We start from the raw sequence: 17,482 nt of genomic DNA, 5'->3' as shown, positions 1-17,482 counted from the left end.
TTCTCATCTGTCGTTGTGGATCCTCTTCTAAGCTTACTGATTATTGGCAGAATTCATTTCCTTGAAGCTATAGGACTGATGTCCCCATCTTCCTGCTAGTTTCTGGGAACTACTCAGTTCCCAGAGGCTACCCAGTTTCTTGCCATGTGGTTCCACTAGGCAATTCACATAATGCTTGCTTTCTTCCCGGCTTGCTAGAGCACATCTCTCTACTTTCCTCTTTATAACTAAGCAGAGAGAATTCTCTGCTTTTAAAGGGCTCACCCAGTTAGGTCAGGCCCACCCAGGATAATTTGCCTTTTGCCATATAATGTAACATAATCACAGCAGTGATATTTCCACCCACACTCAAAGGGACAGGGAATTATCCAAGAGTGGGGATCACTGGGGTCATCCTAGAATTCTGTCTACCCCAGGGTTCAATATTTATGTCAAATACATGTTCTAGAAATTTGTAAATTATAAACACTGCTATTCAATTGCTAAGATTTTGTTCTTTTCTTTTTCCTTTTTTTTTTTTTTTTTTAAGAGACATGGTCTCACCATGTTGCCCAGGTTGGACTCAAACTTCTGGCTCTTCTGCCTCAGCCTCTCAAGTAGCTGGGACTACAGGCATGTACCACTGTACTCAGCTTAAAAGGCTTTTTCAGTTGCTTCCAGATTTGTGTTGAATCCAGAACGGCTGGGGATACTGTATGTGAGATAACAGGAGCCTCCTGCAATGAGTCCAGGGAGTACTGGAAATCTGGGGCTGTGGGGCAGGACCTGGCGCTGTGTGACCTTGGGTTAAGTCTCTGATATTCTCTGAATTCAGATTCCTCCTCATATATAAAATGGGAGAGTGGGACTAGACAATGTCTAAGGTCAGCTAGCTCTAATATTCTATACTAAGACTGAATCATCCTGATCAAATTAAAATCTAGTGACTCACAGTATCCAAATTCATTCAAATAGTTTAAAAAATAATTTCATTACACATGGAATTGCAGTGGTAAGATTTTAAGAGGAAAGGCAGTTTTGTTTTCAAGTGAATCCATTTCTACACTGGCTTAATCTGACTAAATATAAACAAGGGTATGCAAATACATTTCTACCCTTTACATAGAATGGCAAAGAGTATTTTATCTTTAGATGACATATTTCGGAGTGATTTTTTCCAAAATATTAAAATCTGATTTTAAAAAACCTACTGTCTTAAAATAAGTTAAATTAACTCAATGGATAGTAACTGAATAACTATGAAAGGCAGTCCTCAAATATTACAAATCAATTCAATGACTGTGTAGAGAATGTTGAGATTTTTATATAAATTTTAGGGGCTTAAGTCTTTCTTTTGTTTTTCTCAAATGACGCCTTTTTGGCTAGGATAATAATTCTCTTCTACTCAACAAAAATGAACTCTAATTTTAAACAGGTATTATTAAATCCCACTGAATAGGCTTCATGCAGATGTATTCCTTAAAACATCCCTTTATTGACTGTGCACAATTAACAATTCACATTTCACTTTATCTACTGAGTGGAAGAGCATTTACTCTTTCATTAAAAAGTTAAGCCCTCCGGGGCAGCAGCAGGAATGCAGAACCTTCTTCCTATAAACGGCATTGCCCAGTGAATGTGAAGTGCTTCTCTATTAATACAAAAAGGATAAATAAGACAAATGGACTTCTCTCTCCCTCCATCATCTCCCTCCCTGCTAGTATGCTCTTCTTATTTCATAAAATGCCATTAAGCAAATAGTTCCCACACTGATACTTCCATCAACCAAAAGAGGAATGTCAACATTTATTTGGCACCACTGAATTCAGAACAGCCTTAGGGTTCTGTACAAGTGACAAAATGAGTATCAGGCCATGGTCATTTCTTAGGAAGATGCTTTATGGGAGGAGAGGGTGGAAAATCATGAGGACATAAGTCAGCCTCTGGTACTTTGCTGCTCAAGTTTCAGGAGCTGTTTTTCAAGTTTTGAGGTATTTACTCGATGCATCATCAGAAACTGGCCATTCAGGTGAAAGACAGGAATGTCAAATTTGTATCTTTCATACCAGACAGAGTTTTCTGGAAGTGTGATGTTTACCTCCTGTAAAATGAACTGAAACAGAGACAGACTAAAGCTCTGTAGTTTAGAGACCATGGGGGTGATGTAACAACTGCAGTGATAAACGGATCCCCAGACCATTTCTTATGCTGTTTTCCTTATAGTTGCTTTTTTAGGTCCACAGTCATCTAACATCCCTGATTTCCAAAACTTGACTGGTTTCATTATATTTTCTACTTCCTGATCTTGCTGCTTTTCTGTTACCCTTGTTACATTCCGCATCAGGACAGTACTCAGTTCCAATGAAATAAAACACGTCTCAGTCGGGAAGCTGACTGAGAATCAGGACAGAAATGTTTTGGTTATAGGAACTGGAAAGGTGTGATGGTGTATTACATGAAAACACACTGGTGCAAACTGCAAAACAAGATAAAAGGAATGAGGCAAAAGTTTAAAGAAAACACGAATACTGCACCTGCTAGTTAACTCTGACTCATTAAGAGCCAGAGTAAGAAAACCAGTACTGCTCAGAGAAAAACACTTAGGTGTAATGAGTTTTATGGTAATAAGCACTAAACTCTCTCTGAAGAATAGAAAGAAAATTTAAATGAAAAATCATTTAATCTCTTTTCCTAAAGAAAGGATCCAGGCAGATACTTTATACCACATCTAATATTCATTCCACATCCATAAAAGCCACACTGTATTATATTACCCTGTTTTTATACGGCTTGAGTACTTCCTTGGCTTCATCACAAAGGGGGCACGGGTCCTACAGGAAGAACAAAAACATCAAGCGAGTAAACCCAAAGCATGGCATTTGCCCTTACAAAAACAAAACAAAAAACCCCTAAGAGGCAGACTATACTTATTTCAAAGAATAGTTTTCTGTCACGTTAGTTACACAGCTTTTCCAAAGTAAAACACTACCACAGAATCTTATAATATTTCATAGACTCTCTGCATTTTTTTTGGTTGTTTTGTTCTGATTTTTCTCCATAAATGAAGCTATGTGTATGTGTATTATACATACACAGAGATGTTTCTCTTTTTCACTGATCTAAGGGCTTTGTCCTTCCTAGGTCAGGTGCACCCTTGTGGCCTCATACAGTTGGCCTGGCTGACACCACGAGGATGGCTTAAAGTCTGTTCTGACTGAAAAGCACTGAGCCTTGCCAGCCTGTTTTTCCTAATCAGTCCACAGGAACAAACCCATTAGAATGGAGTTAGATAGTAACTGCCTCATCTTTAAAAAGGAAAGCAAATCTCTATTCACTTCAACGATTATTGCACCGCCTGTTTTCTCATTACAAGTGTCAACAATAAGTTTCCTGGACAAATTCTCCACCTGAAGAGCAAACAACTTTTAGTGTCCATTGTTTGCACTCATAAACCATCTAGCAGAGAATTCTGATGAGAATACTACGGATCATCGGCAGATTTTATTTTTTTCTACTTTCTCCTATATTTTTATTATACGTTTATTATATATATTATATATGACTTTTTTTATTATACTTTAAGTTCTAGGGTACATGTGCACAACGTGCAGTTTTGTTACATATGTATACATGTGCCATGTTGGTTTGCTGCACCCATTAACTCGTCATTTACATTAGGTATTTCTCCTAATGCTATCTCTCCCGCCTCCCTTCACCTGACGACAGGCCCCAGTGTGTGATGTTCCCCACCCTGTGTTCAAGTGTTCTCATTGTTCAATTCCCACCTATGAGTGAGAACATGCAGTGTTTGGTTTTCTGTCCATGTGATAGTTTGCTCAGAATGATGGTTCCAGCTTCATCCATGTCCCTACAAAGGACATGAACTCATCCTTTTTATGGCTGTATAGTATTCCATGGTGTACATGTGCCATATTTTCTTAATCCAGTCTATCACTGATGGACATTTGGGTTGGTTCCAAGTCTTTGCTATTGTGAATAGTGCCACAATAAACATACGTGTGCATGTGTCTTTAGAGTAGCATGATTTATAATCCTTTGGGTATATACCCAGTAATAGGATTGCTGGGTCAAATGGTATTTCTAGTTCTAGATCCTTGAGGAGTCGCCACGTCTTCCACAATGGTTGACCTAGTTTACACTCCCACCAACAGTGTAAAAGTGTTCCTATTTCTCCACATCCTCTCCAGCACCTGTTGTTTCCTGACTTTTTAATGATTGCCATTCTAACTGGTGTGAGATGGTATCTCATTGTGATTTTGATTTGCATTTCTCTGATGACTAGTGATGATGAGCATTTTTTCATGTGTCTGTTGGCTGCATAGATGTCTTCTTTTGAGAAGTGTCTGTTCATATCCTTTGCCCACTTTTTGATGGGGTTGTTATTTTCTTGTAATTTTGTTTAAGTTCTTTATAGGTTCTGGATATTAGCCCTTTGTCAGATGAGTAGATTGCAAAAACTTTCTCCCATTCAGTAGGTTGCCTGTTCACTCTGATGGTAGTTTCTTTTGCTGTGCAGAACCTCTTTAGTTTAATTAGATCCCATTTGTCTATTTTGGCTTTTGTTGCCATTGCTTTTGGTGTTTTAGTCATGAAGTCCTTGCCCATGCCTATGTCCTGAATGGTATCACCTAGGTTTTCTTCTAGGGTTTTTATGGTTTTAGGTCTAACATTTAAGTCTTTAATCCATCTTGAATTAATTTTTATATAAGGTGTAAGGAAGGGATCCAATTTCAGCTTTCTACATATGGCTAGCCAGTTTTCCCAGCACCATTTATTAAATAGGGAATCCTTTCCCCATTTCTTGTTTTTGTCAGGTTTGTCAAAGATGGTTGTAGATGTGTGGTGTTATTTCTGAGGGCTCTGTTATTTCTGAGGGCTCTGTTCTGTTTCACTAGTCTATATCTCTGTTTTGGTACCAGTACCATGCTGTTTTGGTTACTGTAGCCTTGGAGGAAGAATCAATATCGTGAAAATGGCCATACTGCCCAAGGTAATTTATAGATTCAATGCCATTCCCATCAAGCTACCAATGACTTTCTTCACAGAATTGGAAAAAACTACATTAAAGTTCATATGGAATCAAAAAAGAGCCCGCATTGCCAAGACAATCCTAAGCAAAAAGAACAAAGCTGGAGACATCATGCTACCTGACTTCAAACTATATTACAAGGCTACATCTGCAGATTTTAAAGGCTTCTCGGCCCTTGACTGAACAGGGACCTGCTATAGGTTCTCTTGCATGAGCTCAAAACAGACCCCAAATTACTTATGCTTATATAAAACCTTCTTTTTAACAGGACAGGAAGAGATAAGCTATTATGTAAAAGAGAGGCCTCTCCTCCAGCTTAACGCATAGCTTGTTTTGAAATAAGAACTTAGATCATTAAAGGATCTTTCTGGCCCTAATTTCCTAGAACAGAGAATTGGCTTATCATGTTATTATTAGCATTAGCAATACATAGATTATGGATAGTTTGTAATGTTTTAAGATAATCATCATAAAATTTTCAGAGAAAGTTTCAAAAAGTCAACACAGGATCTTAAAAGCAAAAAACCCCAAGAACATGCTAAATTCAGAACTAGCAAATGTGCTAAACTTTTGCTTTTATATTAAAAACTTTAGAAGAATCTAGATTGGGTTTTTTGTTTTGTTTTGTTTCTTAGACCTAGGGTCCACAGAAGTCTATGCAAATTATACCTGAAAATATGTGTATATATTTTTATGAGGAAATGCCCATCAAATTTGAAAAGGATAAAGAACCAAAAAAGATACCAGTGGGATGGACCATTCAAATTTCCTTCTCTAGGATTTTCCATGACACTTGTTATTTACTCTGTCCCTAAACCATAGTGGACATTGTTGGGTTGGCTGTCCACCGCCCACTTCCCTTTCTTGTAGCAAGTGTGCTGTAATATTGATTCACAGGAACTACTCTCAGCATGTGGCTGACCCCATCCCAGAACAAGAAAGGTGAGAAACCTGACTTAGGCTCAGGCAATCAGTGCATCCTATCCCTCAAGAATGGGCCAATCAGAGTCAGTGGATAGCCATAAGGCTTTTGCTGGAGTTTCTGTAGATGTCTGAGATGTGAAATCTGAGGCTTGGGATGGCTGCAGTCATCAATGATGTATTAGTCCATTTTCATGCTGCTGATAAATATATACCCAAGACTGGGCAATTCACGAAAGAAAGAGGTTTATTGGACTTACAGTTCCATATGGCCGGGGAGGCCTCATAATGATGGCGGAAGGCAAGGAGGAGCAAGTCACATCTTACATGGATGGCAGCAGGCAAAGATAGAGCTTGTGCTGAGAAACTGCCGTTTTCAAAACCATCAGATCTCATGAGACCCATTCACTATCACAAGAACAGCACAGGAAAGACTCGCCCCATAATTCAATCACTTCCCACCAGGTCCCTCCCACAACATGTGGGAATTATGGGAGTTATAAGATGAGATTTGGGTGGGGACACAGAGCCAAACCATATCACATGAGAGGAACCAGACAGCTGAAGAGATTGTTAACATGTTTAGTTCCTAAATCAAGATGTTCCTGAAACCAGACCAACTCCAAAATCTTTTTGTTTAACTCACTCTAGGAAGTACGTTCTATTTTTCATAACCGATAGCAATCTGATACTATACTTTTAAGCATTTACTTCACTGGATTATAAGCTGCCAAAAGTGGGAGTGCCATCTTCTTATGTGCCTAATGGTACAGAATAAGCATTAAGTATAAATATTAAGCTGAATGGAAAATTGGTGTGTTTTGTTTTGTTTTTAATAAATGTTTTTGGCTATATCAGCTGCTGCCCAAACTGAAGAACAGTACAGAACTGTTAGGCTGAATGAACAACACCAGCCTTAAGGGATTAGTTAACTTCTGTGGTTTGCACATGGGTTTCCCATCATAGACTCTCAGATGATGAAATATTTTTGATTCCATAATTTCCAACAGTGCAATATATACTTATAGATACAAAAAGTAGTTTAGTTTAAATATTTTCATCAATAAATTCATTTTTAAAACTCATTAAACTTCATTATTAGATAACTGTCATACATATCCAAATTGCTAAAATGCCTGAAATCTCAAAAACCTGTTGAAAAGAGATCTTCATTTGAATTGCAGTATTATTCACCAAAGTTACTTCTATTAACCTGCACTTTATTTCTTTTTTGTTAAATCACACAAAATGATGTTAATTAGCAAAAAAGGAAATCAGTAATATCTGTATTATAATTTCAGGGAGACAAAGCTGTTAAACATTTTAAAACTAGCTTTATGGCTTAAAACTAGTGTTAGGGATAAGAAAACAAGTACAATCAGTCCTCATTATTTATGGATTCCATATTTATGAATTTGCCTAATTGCTAAAACTTCTTTGCAACCCCCAAATCAATACTTGAAGTGCTTTTGCAGGTATTCACAGACATGCACATGCACAGAGTGGTGAGAGATTTCAGTCACCCGAAGCACTCATTCTATGCTGAGGTCAAGCAAGGTGATGCTCTGCCTTCTTATTTTAGCTCTCATACTGCAAATGGAAGCTAGTGTCCTTTTCATCGTCTGAATAGTGCCAGGATTTTTGCATTTTTGTGCTTTTCATTGATGATTTCACTGTTTAAATAAGGCCCCAGACACAGTGCTGAAGTGCTGGCGAGCGTTCCTAAGCACAAGAAGACTGTGATGTGCCTTATGGAGAAAATACATGTGTTCAATAAGCTTCATTTAGGCATGAGTTATACACAGTTGCTATTGGCTGTGAGTTGAGTGTTAATGAATCAACAATATATATTAAATAAGGTATCTTTATTAAAACATTTTTTTTCTCAACTTTTATTGTAGGTCTGGGGGTACACGTGCAGGTTTGTCACATGGGTAAATTGCATGCCACTGGGGTTTGGTGTATAAACGATTTCGTCACCCAGGTAGTAAGCATACACCTGATAGGCAGTGTTTCGATCCTCATTCTCCACCCTCAAGTAGACCCTGGTGTCTAGCATTCCCCTCTTTGTGTCCAGTGTACTCAATGTTTAGCTCCCACTTATAAGTGAGAACATGCAGTATTTGGTTTTCTGTTCCTGTGTTAATTTACGTAGGATAATGGCCTCTAACTGCATCCATGTTGCTGCAAAGACATGATTTCATCTATTTTATGGCTGCATAGTATTCCATGGTGCATGTGTAAAAATAAAGTATCTTTAAACAGAATCACACATAAAATAAGGTTCTGTATTTGGTAGGCTGATGAAAATATGACCAGAGACTCATAGGAACCCGTGTATTTCCCCTAGGAGCAATGGTTCAATATCCACTAATTCAGGGTTCGAGGTGACTTTATAGAACATAATTACCACAAATAAAGATAATTGATTGCATTTCTAAATGATACATTTTTAAACATCATATTATAACCTATATGTCATTTTTTTCAATGTAGGGGCCAGATGACCATTAAATACATCAATTTACCCTCTGATAATTGGGAGATAATAAGGCATCTGGGTAGAAAACTGAGTTGCTGCTGTTGTGCTGATAGAAAAATTGAAGAGCAGGTCTGAAGAAAGTTTATTCCATTGCCTTTCCTTTCAACTTTGTCCCCTTTTCTTTTTTTTTTTTGAGACGGAGTCTCGCAGTCGCCCAGGCTGGAGTGCAGTGGCCGGATCTCAGCTCACTGCAAGCTCCGCCTCCCGGGTTTACGCCATTCTCCTGCCTCAGCCTCCCGAGTAGCTGGGACTACAGGCACCCGCCAACTCGCCCGGCTAGTTTTTTGTATTTTTTAGTAGAGACGGGGTTTCACCGTGTTAGCCAGGATGGTCTCGATCTCCTGACCTCGCGATCCACCCGTCTCGGCCTCCCAAAGTGCTGGGATTACAGGCTTGAGCCACCGCGCCCGGCCTGTCCCCTTTTCTTAAATGTACAACTTTCTTCACCCAATAATTTTACTTTTTTACTTTGTACCTTTGTGAATAAGGTCAGCACAGGCAGAGTTGTTTTAGAGGCAGAGCAATTTCTCAAGAAGAGTCCAAAGGCGGATCTGGCAAGTTGCATGCTATTTCCTTGAAACCAGAGCATCTTAATTCTGCCAAAAGAAAAATAAAGCAGTAAACTTATGTGCCCTAGACTTTGTTCCTTACAATATGAACAGTAATTTACAAGCTTATGATGGAATTTGCAGGCTTTAGAAGTGTTTCTTCAAGTCCAAGAGTGCTGGAAAGACCTAGAAATTTGGCAAGTCTCTCTGATGTCTCAACATTCATTGTATTCCAAACAAAACAGAATTTAGAATAGAAAAAAACCCCTTGTTATGAATTAGCTGTGTGCCTAATCACTTGGTTTCTGTAAGTAAACTGCATGGGTTGGTTAATTTGAATACAAAATTTCATCTGCAGATTTTGCCAGCATCTTGATGATCCCCTAAAATGTGGACGTTTCCTGAGATGGTTTTTATTCTCATGGATAGCTTATTATACTGGTAAGCATTCAATAACAGCTAGCCACTGTCATGGTAAAGAAAACAATGAGGGCCAGGTGCCATGGCTCACACCTGTAATCCCAGCACTTTGGGAGGCCAAAATGGGCAGATGACTTGAGCCCAGGAGTTCGAGACCAGCCTGGGCAACATGGCAAAACCCCATCTCTACTAAAAATACAAAAAATTAGCTGGGTGTTGTGGTGTATACCTGTAGCCCCAGCTACTCAAGAGGCTGAGGTGGGACAATCACCTGAGCCTGGGAAGTTGGGGCTTCAGTGAGCCATGACTGCACCACTGCACTCCAGTCTGGGCGATGGGCATGATATCTTATCTCAAAAAAAAAAAAAAGAAAAAGAAAAGAAAAAGAAAAAGAAACAATAGCAGCATAAGTCCCCAGGCAAAGGTTCAGACTATCCCTTATGAGACCTATGCTTCTCCACTGTGAGACATAAGAAAACACAAAGGTGGCTGGGCGTGGTGGCTCATGCCTGTAATCCCAGCACCTTGGGAGGCCGAGGCATCACCTGAGGTCAGGAGTTTGAGACCAGCCTGACCAATATGGAGAAACCCTATCTCTACTAAAAATACAAAGTAGCTGGGCATGGTGGCGGGAGCCTGTAATCTCAGCTACTTGGGACCTGAGGCAGGAGAATCACTTGAACTTGGGTGGCGGAGATTGTGATGAGCCAAGATTGTGCCATTGCACTACAGCCTGGGCAACAAGAGCAAAACTCCATCTCAAAAAACCAAAACCAAAAACAAAAAACACAAAGCTATACTTACAGGAACTATAGGAGAGAATCAGGCTGAGTTACCTTGTCAGAAAAAAAAATCTACTCAAGTCCTTAAGAAGTGTTTTAAAAGGAGATTATCATAACTTTTGGAAACCTTATACACAAATGTACTTGTGTTTCTACTGGAGGTATTCCAATAAGAACAGCTTGGTGATCACAGCATCCCAAACACTAGGCTTTGAAGCTTCCTCATCCTGCTACTTTGCTCAACATAAGACATAAGTCCTCTGTGATGCTACAATCATTCTGCTTATTCCTAGTTATTCTACTGTCTCCAGCTTTGTCCTTAAAACTGGAAATATTATAATTTCACTTTAAAAACACATGTGCACTGTTGGCATTGTCATTTATCAGTATTCCCAGGATGAACTAATTCCTGAGATCATAATTTTTAAACTTTGCTTTACTGTATCTCTGCAACTTCATCTATCACTTTCCCCTCCCTTGCCTTGGCAAGTTGCATTTGCAAAGTTTCTCTTTCTGTTCCTTGAGTACCCAATATCATTTCTTCCTCATTTTGCACTTGCTTTACTTCTGCATGAAAGGCTCTGAAGTAGCTTCTCCTCATTTGGCCTGGGACTCATGTCATTGCCTTGGAGGTCTTAGTGACTAACTTACCAATGTTAACCCATCACTCCCCACCCTCACATCTTGCTGTAGTTTTCTTTTGCCCTTTACTATCTAAAATTATTTATGTCCCCTCCACTACAATGCAAGTTCTATAAGAACAGGCACTTGTTCACCCCTAAGTACCCACAATTAACCTGGCACATAATTGGTGCTCAAATATTTATTTGGACGTTAAAAGTATTAAAGTGAGCTTTTCTCACCTTCTTTAATCTTACCTCTAACCCTGATTAGATACTCAGTATGTACAGCAGTCACTATTTGGGCCTATTCTATATAATAACTAAAGATCAGTGCTCCTCAGGGTACCCACAAAATTTTGAGCTGAGGTACTGCTGCTGGTTCTAACCCCTTCACCACCACCTTAAACCTTGCCCTCCTCTGCTCCACAGAGCATGACTATATTAATTAAATGCTAATCTTCACTGGAAACCAGGCTCCTCAGTGTAAGATTAGCCTTAAACTCATTTCAAACAGAATGATATGACTTTAGAGAAAACTACCAACCCATATCACGCTAGAATAAAGACCACAGAACAAAAAGACTGGATACTGATCCATGAAAACAATGATCATTCCCTTATTCTTCAACCCTTACTCTTCCACTTCTACTTGGATCTCTCTGCCATCTAAATGATCCTGATAAATGCATAAAAAAGGAATATGATGAGAATTTTGCAAGGATCTGCTATCCGGTTGTTCCAAGGTAAAAAGTGGATCTAAACAATTTCATAACATTCTGTGCTACTCTCAATGAAGTGTTAATTACTGGTATATACATATTTCTATAGATTCAGCAGAATGAACAATTTTCCAATAGGTAAATGTAGTTGGAGACATACCTTCTAAACACAGCTTTGTCTACACAGGCTATAAAAGTGGAGAGGAGGTACAGAATTGTTAGCCATGTTTACTCTAGGTAGAAACTTATACATCATGGGATTTGGAAAGTCTCTATACTAATGGTGGCACGCCCTTCTAGAAGAAAGAAAATTAAAAATTGGCTTTACTAAAGGTAGAAGAATTAACTTTATTAAAGAAAAAATAGTTTTACTAAAGGTCCCTGGAAATGAGAAGGATTAGGCCATCTGTGGTGGTGACCTGACTATGACCAGGGCAGTGAACTGCAGCTACATGCTTTTGGTGAAGGGATTTAAGATTTATTGATGTCTAGCTGAAAAGAAAAGGAAAACATTGCTTTTACCTGGCTGAGTTGAGACTGAGGTATTAAGGCTTTCTTAAAAACTTCAAATTCACAACGGAAATCTGCTTCAGTTTTTCCAACATGACAAAACACAGCATGTGGTCTTGGTTGCACCCAAGACAAATAAAACCTGTCATAGTAAGCAGAGTTGCTATTCATTCCAGATTTGCTGGAGTATTTGTTCAACCAATCTACAGAGCTAAAGTTTTCAGTGATGCTACAACCATTCTGTCTGTAACTAGTTCTCTTTTCTACTGTTACTCTCCATTTCTACCTTTTTACACATTTTAAATTGTTTAAACATGGCACATCTTTTTACTGAGAAATGCATTCATATTATGCAATTTTACTACCTGCATATTCTTCAAATACTCTTAAGGTATATGCATTTTATTGTATTGTTAAATTAACTTATTTCTTTGGAAGCACTGTATTATAAAATTAGAGTCTGACAGAAAGAAAAAGCTCATTATACCTCTTTTAGGCAGATAGTACGCTAAAATTCCTTAATTTCTGACATTTACTTAATCCTAGAAAAGAAAAAATAAAATGAAAAATGATATACTTCAATGGGAATGCTATAATATTCTTCTTAGAACATTTTACTAACTCTGTAAACCCTAACACCATTGCTGTCAATGTCACATTCACCAAATCATGCCTTCTTGAAGTAAAATCTTAATATGGGCTACTCTGTCAATGTGACATTTTCATTAGTTCTATTATTTTTGAACAGTATCTCAGCACTATAAAAAATATCCTGAAACGTGGTCTCTGCCTGTTAGCTCATGACTGTCAGAGGACAACACTTTTTTGATTATGTCATTGAATTTAGTCATGAAATATGTGTCCTTACTACACACACAGACACGATTTTATCCTTCGTATTTTGTTATATGCCTCTATGATATGAGCAAAAAGAGCTGTGTTCATAATATCAAAGAAGCACAATTGGGTCACCTTTGTCACAGACTAAAAATAAAAGCAAAAAACATAAGACTGGATTTAGAATGTGCTTAAAACAAATTCCACAGCCTAACAATAAAGATGGTGACTCCTGCTGTTTCAAGTCCAGTGCCCCTCAGAGGCACGGATCACCCTGAAAGAGAAAGGGAATGCTGGCCTTTGAATAAAACTGAGGTTGATTTCAGTGGTCTTTATGGTAGAGTCAAATACAACATGGGAGGAGGACTGACTGGACCAATTCAGCCCTCCTTGAAGCAAGATAAGAAAAATAACTTTATAGTATTTTCCCTGCAAGGCATTGAAGGGCACACCATTAAGGCAACTGATTACAGTACAAAAAGAAGCCAGGGTCGTTTGAGTCTTTATTAAAGATTATTCGTTTCGTGCATGAGGAGCTGCCCAGGCTATGGCTGCACATCGCTTGCATGGAGCTCCTGGATTCTTCAAACACTGTGCGTGTCTGATTAGAAGGGAAACATTATTCTTGCTTGAGGAGAGAAACTGACCTTTACTGACCAGAATTTTTATTCATACAAAGAATCCTTTGGCACACCAAATTTTCAAGCTCATGGGATCCCTCATCAGCAAGCTGCAGTGTTAGTTCATGTGCAAAATCAAAAAGTCTGCATCAGCCCAGGTACCGCCTTGGTTACTCAACAGATAATGTTGGAGCTTCTTCACAAGAGTATAATGTAAATTGAATGCTGAGCTGACATTAACTAAACACTATTACTGTAACTCTCACTGAATCTATGTTCCCTAAAGAAGACTCAGGGCTTCTGTTCAGTCATTTGTGCCATGTGAGAAGTTAAGTGCTCTATTTCACATTTATTACCATCTAAGTGTAACATTCCTATTTTTACCCAAATGACTAGAAACATGTACAGACAAACACACACCTTTTCTGGGAACAAAACCATTATTTTAGATTACTGGAAGTTTATGTAATGAGGTGAGGTTGCTCTTAGGGGACACATCTGGGTCACTGGGCTCTACCAGTCCAGCGAAACAAGGACAACTGATGCCTCCCCAGTGTGCCTGTGTGCTTTTGGTCAGTCATCTGTGTCCAAACCTCCCACTCTCCCAAACAAGTGGGAACCTAGCCTGGGAACTTGGGTGCAAGGGCAAGAGAGAAAATGACTCTTGTGGAGCCAAGAGTGACAAGAAGAGGCACCACATAGGGACAAAACCAAAACTGAAAATTGAGTAAATACTTTGATGTGTCAATTCCAAGGGGCTACACAGAGGGAAAATGAGGCTTTGGAACAGAAACAGGGAGTGGGGAGTAGAAGGCCCAATCTGGAGTGTGGCTCTAACTCACTGGCATACATGAGATCAGAGGTGCTTTTCTACTGTCTCAGCCTTAGCAGCCAGGGTACCTGGCCAGGGGGAAGTATTAAGCAGGCAGAGCCAACTCAAACAAAATATTGCAACAGAGATACTGAGCTAATCACCCTCCTGTGGGCCGGACTGTACATGGTGTCATGCTCAGCTTCATTCTGACTACACAGTTTGGACTGCAGATTTGCTTCCACACAACACATTAAACTATGAATAGGCCTACATTATGGCCCAGCCCTGGGGACTGAGACGCAGCTCCTCATACCACTCCCTCTATGCAGCTTCTACTTTCAGATGTCAGTGTCAACAGGTTTACCACACAGGGGATGAGAGAAGCCAGCAGAGAATCAGTCTCCAGAAAGGATTGGTCACATGAGTGCCTGGGACAAAAACTCTTTATTTCCCTTCAAATTATTACCATGACAATTTCTAAGTATCTAGATGTCGCTATTCCACTGTTTGGACTCAATGGGTGCTACATTAATTTGTATTCAACACAGTGCTCAGTGAAAACATTCTTTAGCTATTTGAAGTGTGGGCCTTGCCTAAGATTGCAATTTCACTGAAGGTATACAGCATTTACATATCTTTCACTTAGTAGATGTGCATCCCCTTCACTCTTCTAGTTCTCAGTAACATTAAGGCATTAATTTTTTTTTTATCCTGCCTGGTGTTTAGCTCATTTTTTCACCTCTAAATAAAGCTCTCAGATGGAGTAATCAACTCCATGTTTGATACAAGTAACAAGACTAACAAGATGTATTTCAGTCATACAGATTCAGGAGAAAGGTGTTGAATTCTTAACTAAAACAATAAGTTTTATGTCAGGCTTCACAATGATTAGTGAACCAATGATATCATTCACTCATTAGTTCCACAGTGGGGATGGAAAGATGGGTTAAAAATGAATTAAGAGTTGATCCCAACCCATGAAAAATCTGGTCAGAAGTTAAGACATGTGTATGTGCAGGTAAATTAGAAATACAGGAAATACTGTAATAGGACCATATAATTCAAATGTTGTAAGAGACTGGGAAAGAAGAGTACTATAGGCTAAAATTGGAGGTGGTTTCACAAGAGAAGTATCTTAAATCATTTCATTTAGGATTTGGATATGTAGAAAAAAGAGAAAGCTTTCCAAATTCAGGGTTAGACACAAAGGTAAGGGAGGCAGGAATGCCATGGCTATTTGATTGGGGAAACCTTGAACAGGGTAAAGAGACTTCTGCTGAATAATAGTGGAAAATAAGCTTTGAAGGTGGACTAGGATGAGCCTGTGGAGGATTTTAATGGTGGTATGTGTGATGTGTTGTGTATGTCTTGGGAACCACCGAAGGGTTCTGAATGAGTGATGTGATAAAATCAGTGTTTTTAAAGATTAATCTGGCAGCAGCAGGCAGAAAAGACTGTCGAGAAAAGGAGAATGGAGGTGGGAAAGAGAAGTCAGTTATGAAAATCTGGGTGTGGGATGCATTTATTTATTCAACAATTATCTAATATTTTTCATGTATCAGATACTATTATAGGTGCTGGGGTATGGTGATGAACAAGAAACTAAGGTACGTTGCCATCATGGGGTCCGTGTGCTAGTGAAGAGACTCTTTAACGTCAGGGCACTTGAGATGGTGATATGTACAGGGGAGAGATAATAGCAGAGTGATGTGATGCTGACTGAGGCAGGTTCTTTAATTAAGGTATTCTCTGAGCAGGTGTTGTTTGCACTGGAGAGGAAAGAGTATATGCAAAAGCCTGTAAGTGAGGACAAATGATTTATTAAAAGAAACAGAAAAGATCATATGGCTTAAGCAGAGTACAACAAGGAAAAGGGGATACAATCAGGAGATGAGGTTAACCCACAGTAAGCAGGGGTCAGATCATGTAGGCCTTGCGGGTTATGTTAAAGAATTGAGATTTTATTCTAAGTACAATTAGATTTACAGGAGGAAAGTGACATGATCTCATATACATTTTTAAAAGTTAACTTCAGCTGCTGTGTGAAGAACAGATTGTTGCGGGGCAAGAGTGGAGCAGGGATGCAGGTAGAAGGCTACTGCAATAGTTTGGATGAGACTGGATGGTATGGACTAGGGCAGAAACAGAGTCAACAGGACTTGCCAATGAATTGGACATGAGGAATTAAAGAAAAGAGGGCATTAAGGACAATCTCAGTTTTGGTCCCGAGCCTCTAAGTGGGTGGCAGGGCCTGTTACCAAAATAAGAAAACTGAGGCAAGAACAGATTGAAGAATATGTCAGACCAAGAGCTTGGTTAGGGACATGTTAGAACTCACATAGAGAATGACATACACAGGTTTGATACTCAGGAAAAAAGTCCAGGTCTAAAGATAAAGACTTGAGTCTCCATCAGTTTAAGGATTATATTTACAGCTATGAAACTAGGTGAAATCATCTAAAATTGTACAGAAAAAAAAGAGAGGGCCGAGGATAGATCTCTGAAGCAATTCAACATTTAGAGGTTGGATCGAGAGGAACCAGCAAAGGAGGCAGACAGAACAGCTGGTGAGGTGGGAGGAAAACCTGAAAAGTGTGTCATTACAGAAGTCAATGAGAAAGTGTTTACAGAATGAAAGAATTGTCCATTGTCAAGGAGACTGATGAGGGCTTGACTAGAACAGGGACAGTGAAACAATCTACCACAAATCAGAAGAGATGCATCTAATGATTGCCTCAAAGGAATGAAATCTTTCAACCAATGCTACCCGTAAAATGAAATACCTTAAGTGGTTCTTACCCAATTTAACATCTTAACTAAAAGGAGATCTTTCTGGAGAGGATGGAGTGGGGAGGGTGGGAAGAGTGAAGGCAAATGTCGACTGGGTATCTTAAAAAGAGATGATCGGCCGGGCGCGGTGGCTCAAGCCTGTAATCCCAGCACTTTGGGAGGCCGAGACGGGCGGATCACGAGGTCAGGAGGTCGAGACCATCCTGGCTAACACGGTGAAACCCTGTCTCTACTAAAAAAAATACAAAAAACTAGCCGGGGGAGGTGGTGGGCGCCTTTAGTCCCAGCTACTCGGGAGGCTGAGGCAGGAGAATGGCGTAAACCCCG

General features: G+C 39.3%; 1 protein-coding gene across 2 annotated transcripts in view; it reads right to left on the bottom strand.

The window, feature by feature from the left end:
- Positions 1-529: 529 nt before the first annotated feature.
- CUNH5orf63 (chromosome unknown C5orf63 homolog) overlaps positions 530-17,482 on the bottom strand; it is a 23,830-nt gene continuing 6,877 nt past the window's right edge. Inside the window, exons 4-7 of one of the 2 annotated variants that reach the window (XM_033181377.1) lie at positions 12,582-12,636; positions 8,968-9,088; positions 2,754-2,810; positions 1,756-2,092 (exon numbers count right to left, since the gene is read on the bottom strand). In XM_033181377.1, coding sequence (XP_033037268.1) covers positions 1,916-2,092; positions 2,754-2,810; positions 8,968-9,081 — 348 coding nt within the window. In that variant the 5' untranslated portion in view covers positions 9,082-9,088; positions 12,582-12,636 and the 3' untranslated portion in view covers positions 1,756-1,915. Of the gene's footprint in view, positions 2,093-2,753; positions 2,811-8,967; positions 9,089-12,581; positions 12,637-17,482 lie in introns of both variants that reach the window. The other variant, XM_033181379.1, reaches the window with a different exon arrangement.

This window comes from Trachypithecus francoisi, unplaced genomic scaffold, assembly GCF_009764315.1.
Source record: "Trachypithecus francoisi isolate TF-2019V2 unplaced genomic scaffold, Tfra_2.0 Lachesis_group2, whole genome shotgun sequence".
Lineage (NCBI taxonomy): Eukaryota > Metazoa > Chordata > Mammalia > Primates > Cercopithecidae > Trachypithecus > Trachypithecus francoisi.
This window is presented reverse-complemented; position numbering and strand designations above follow the sequence as displayed.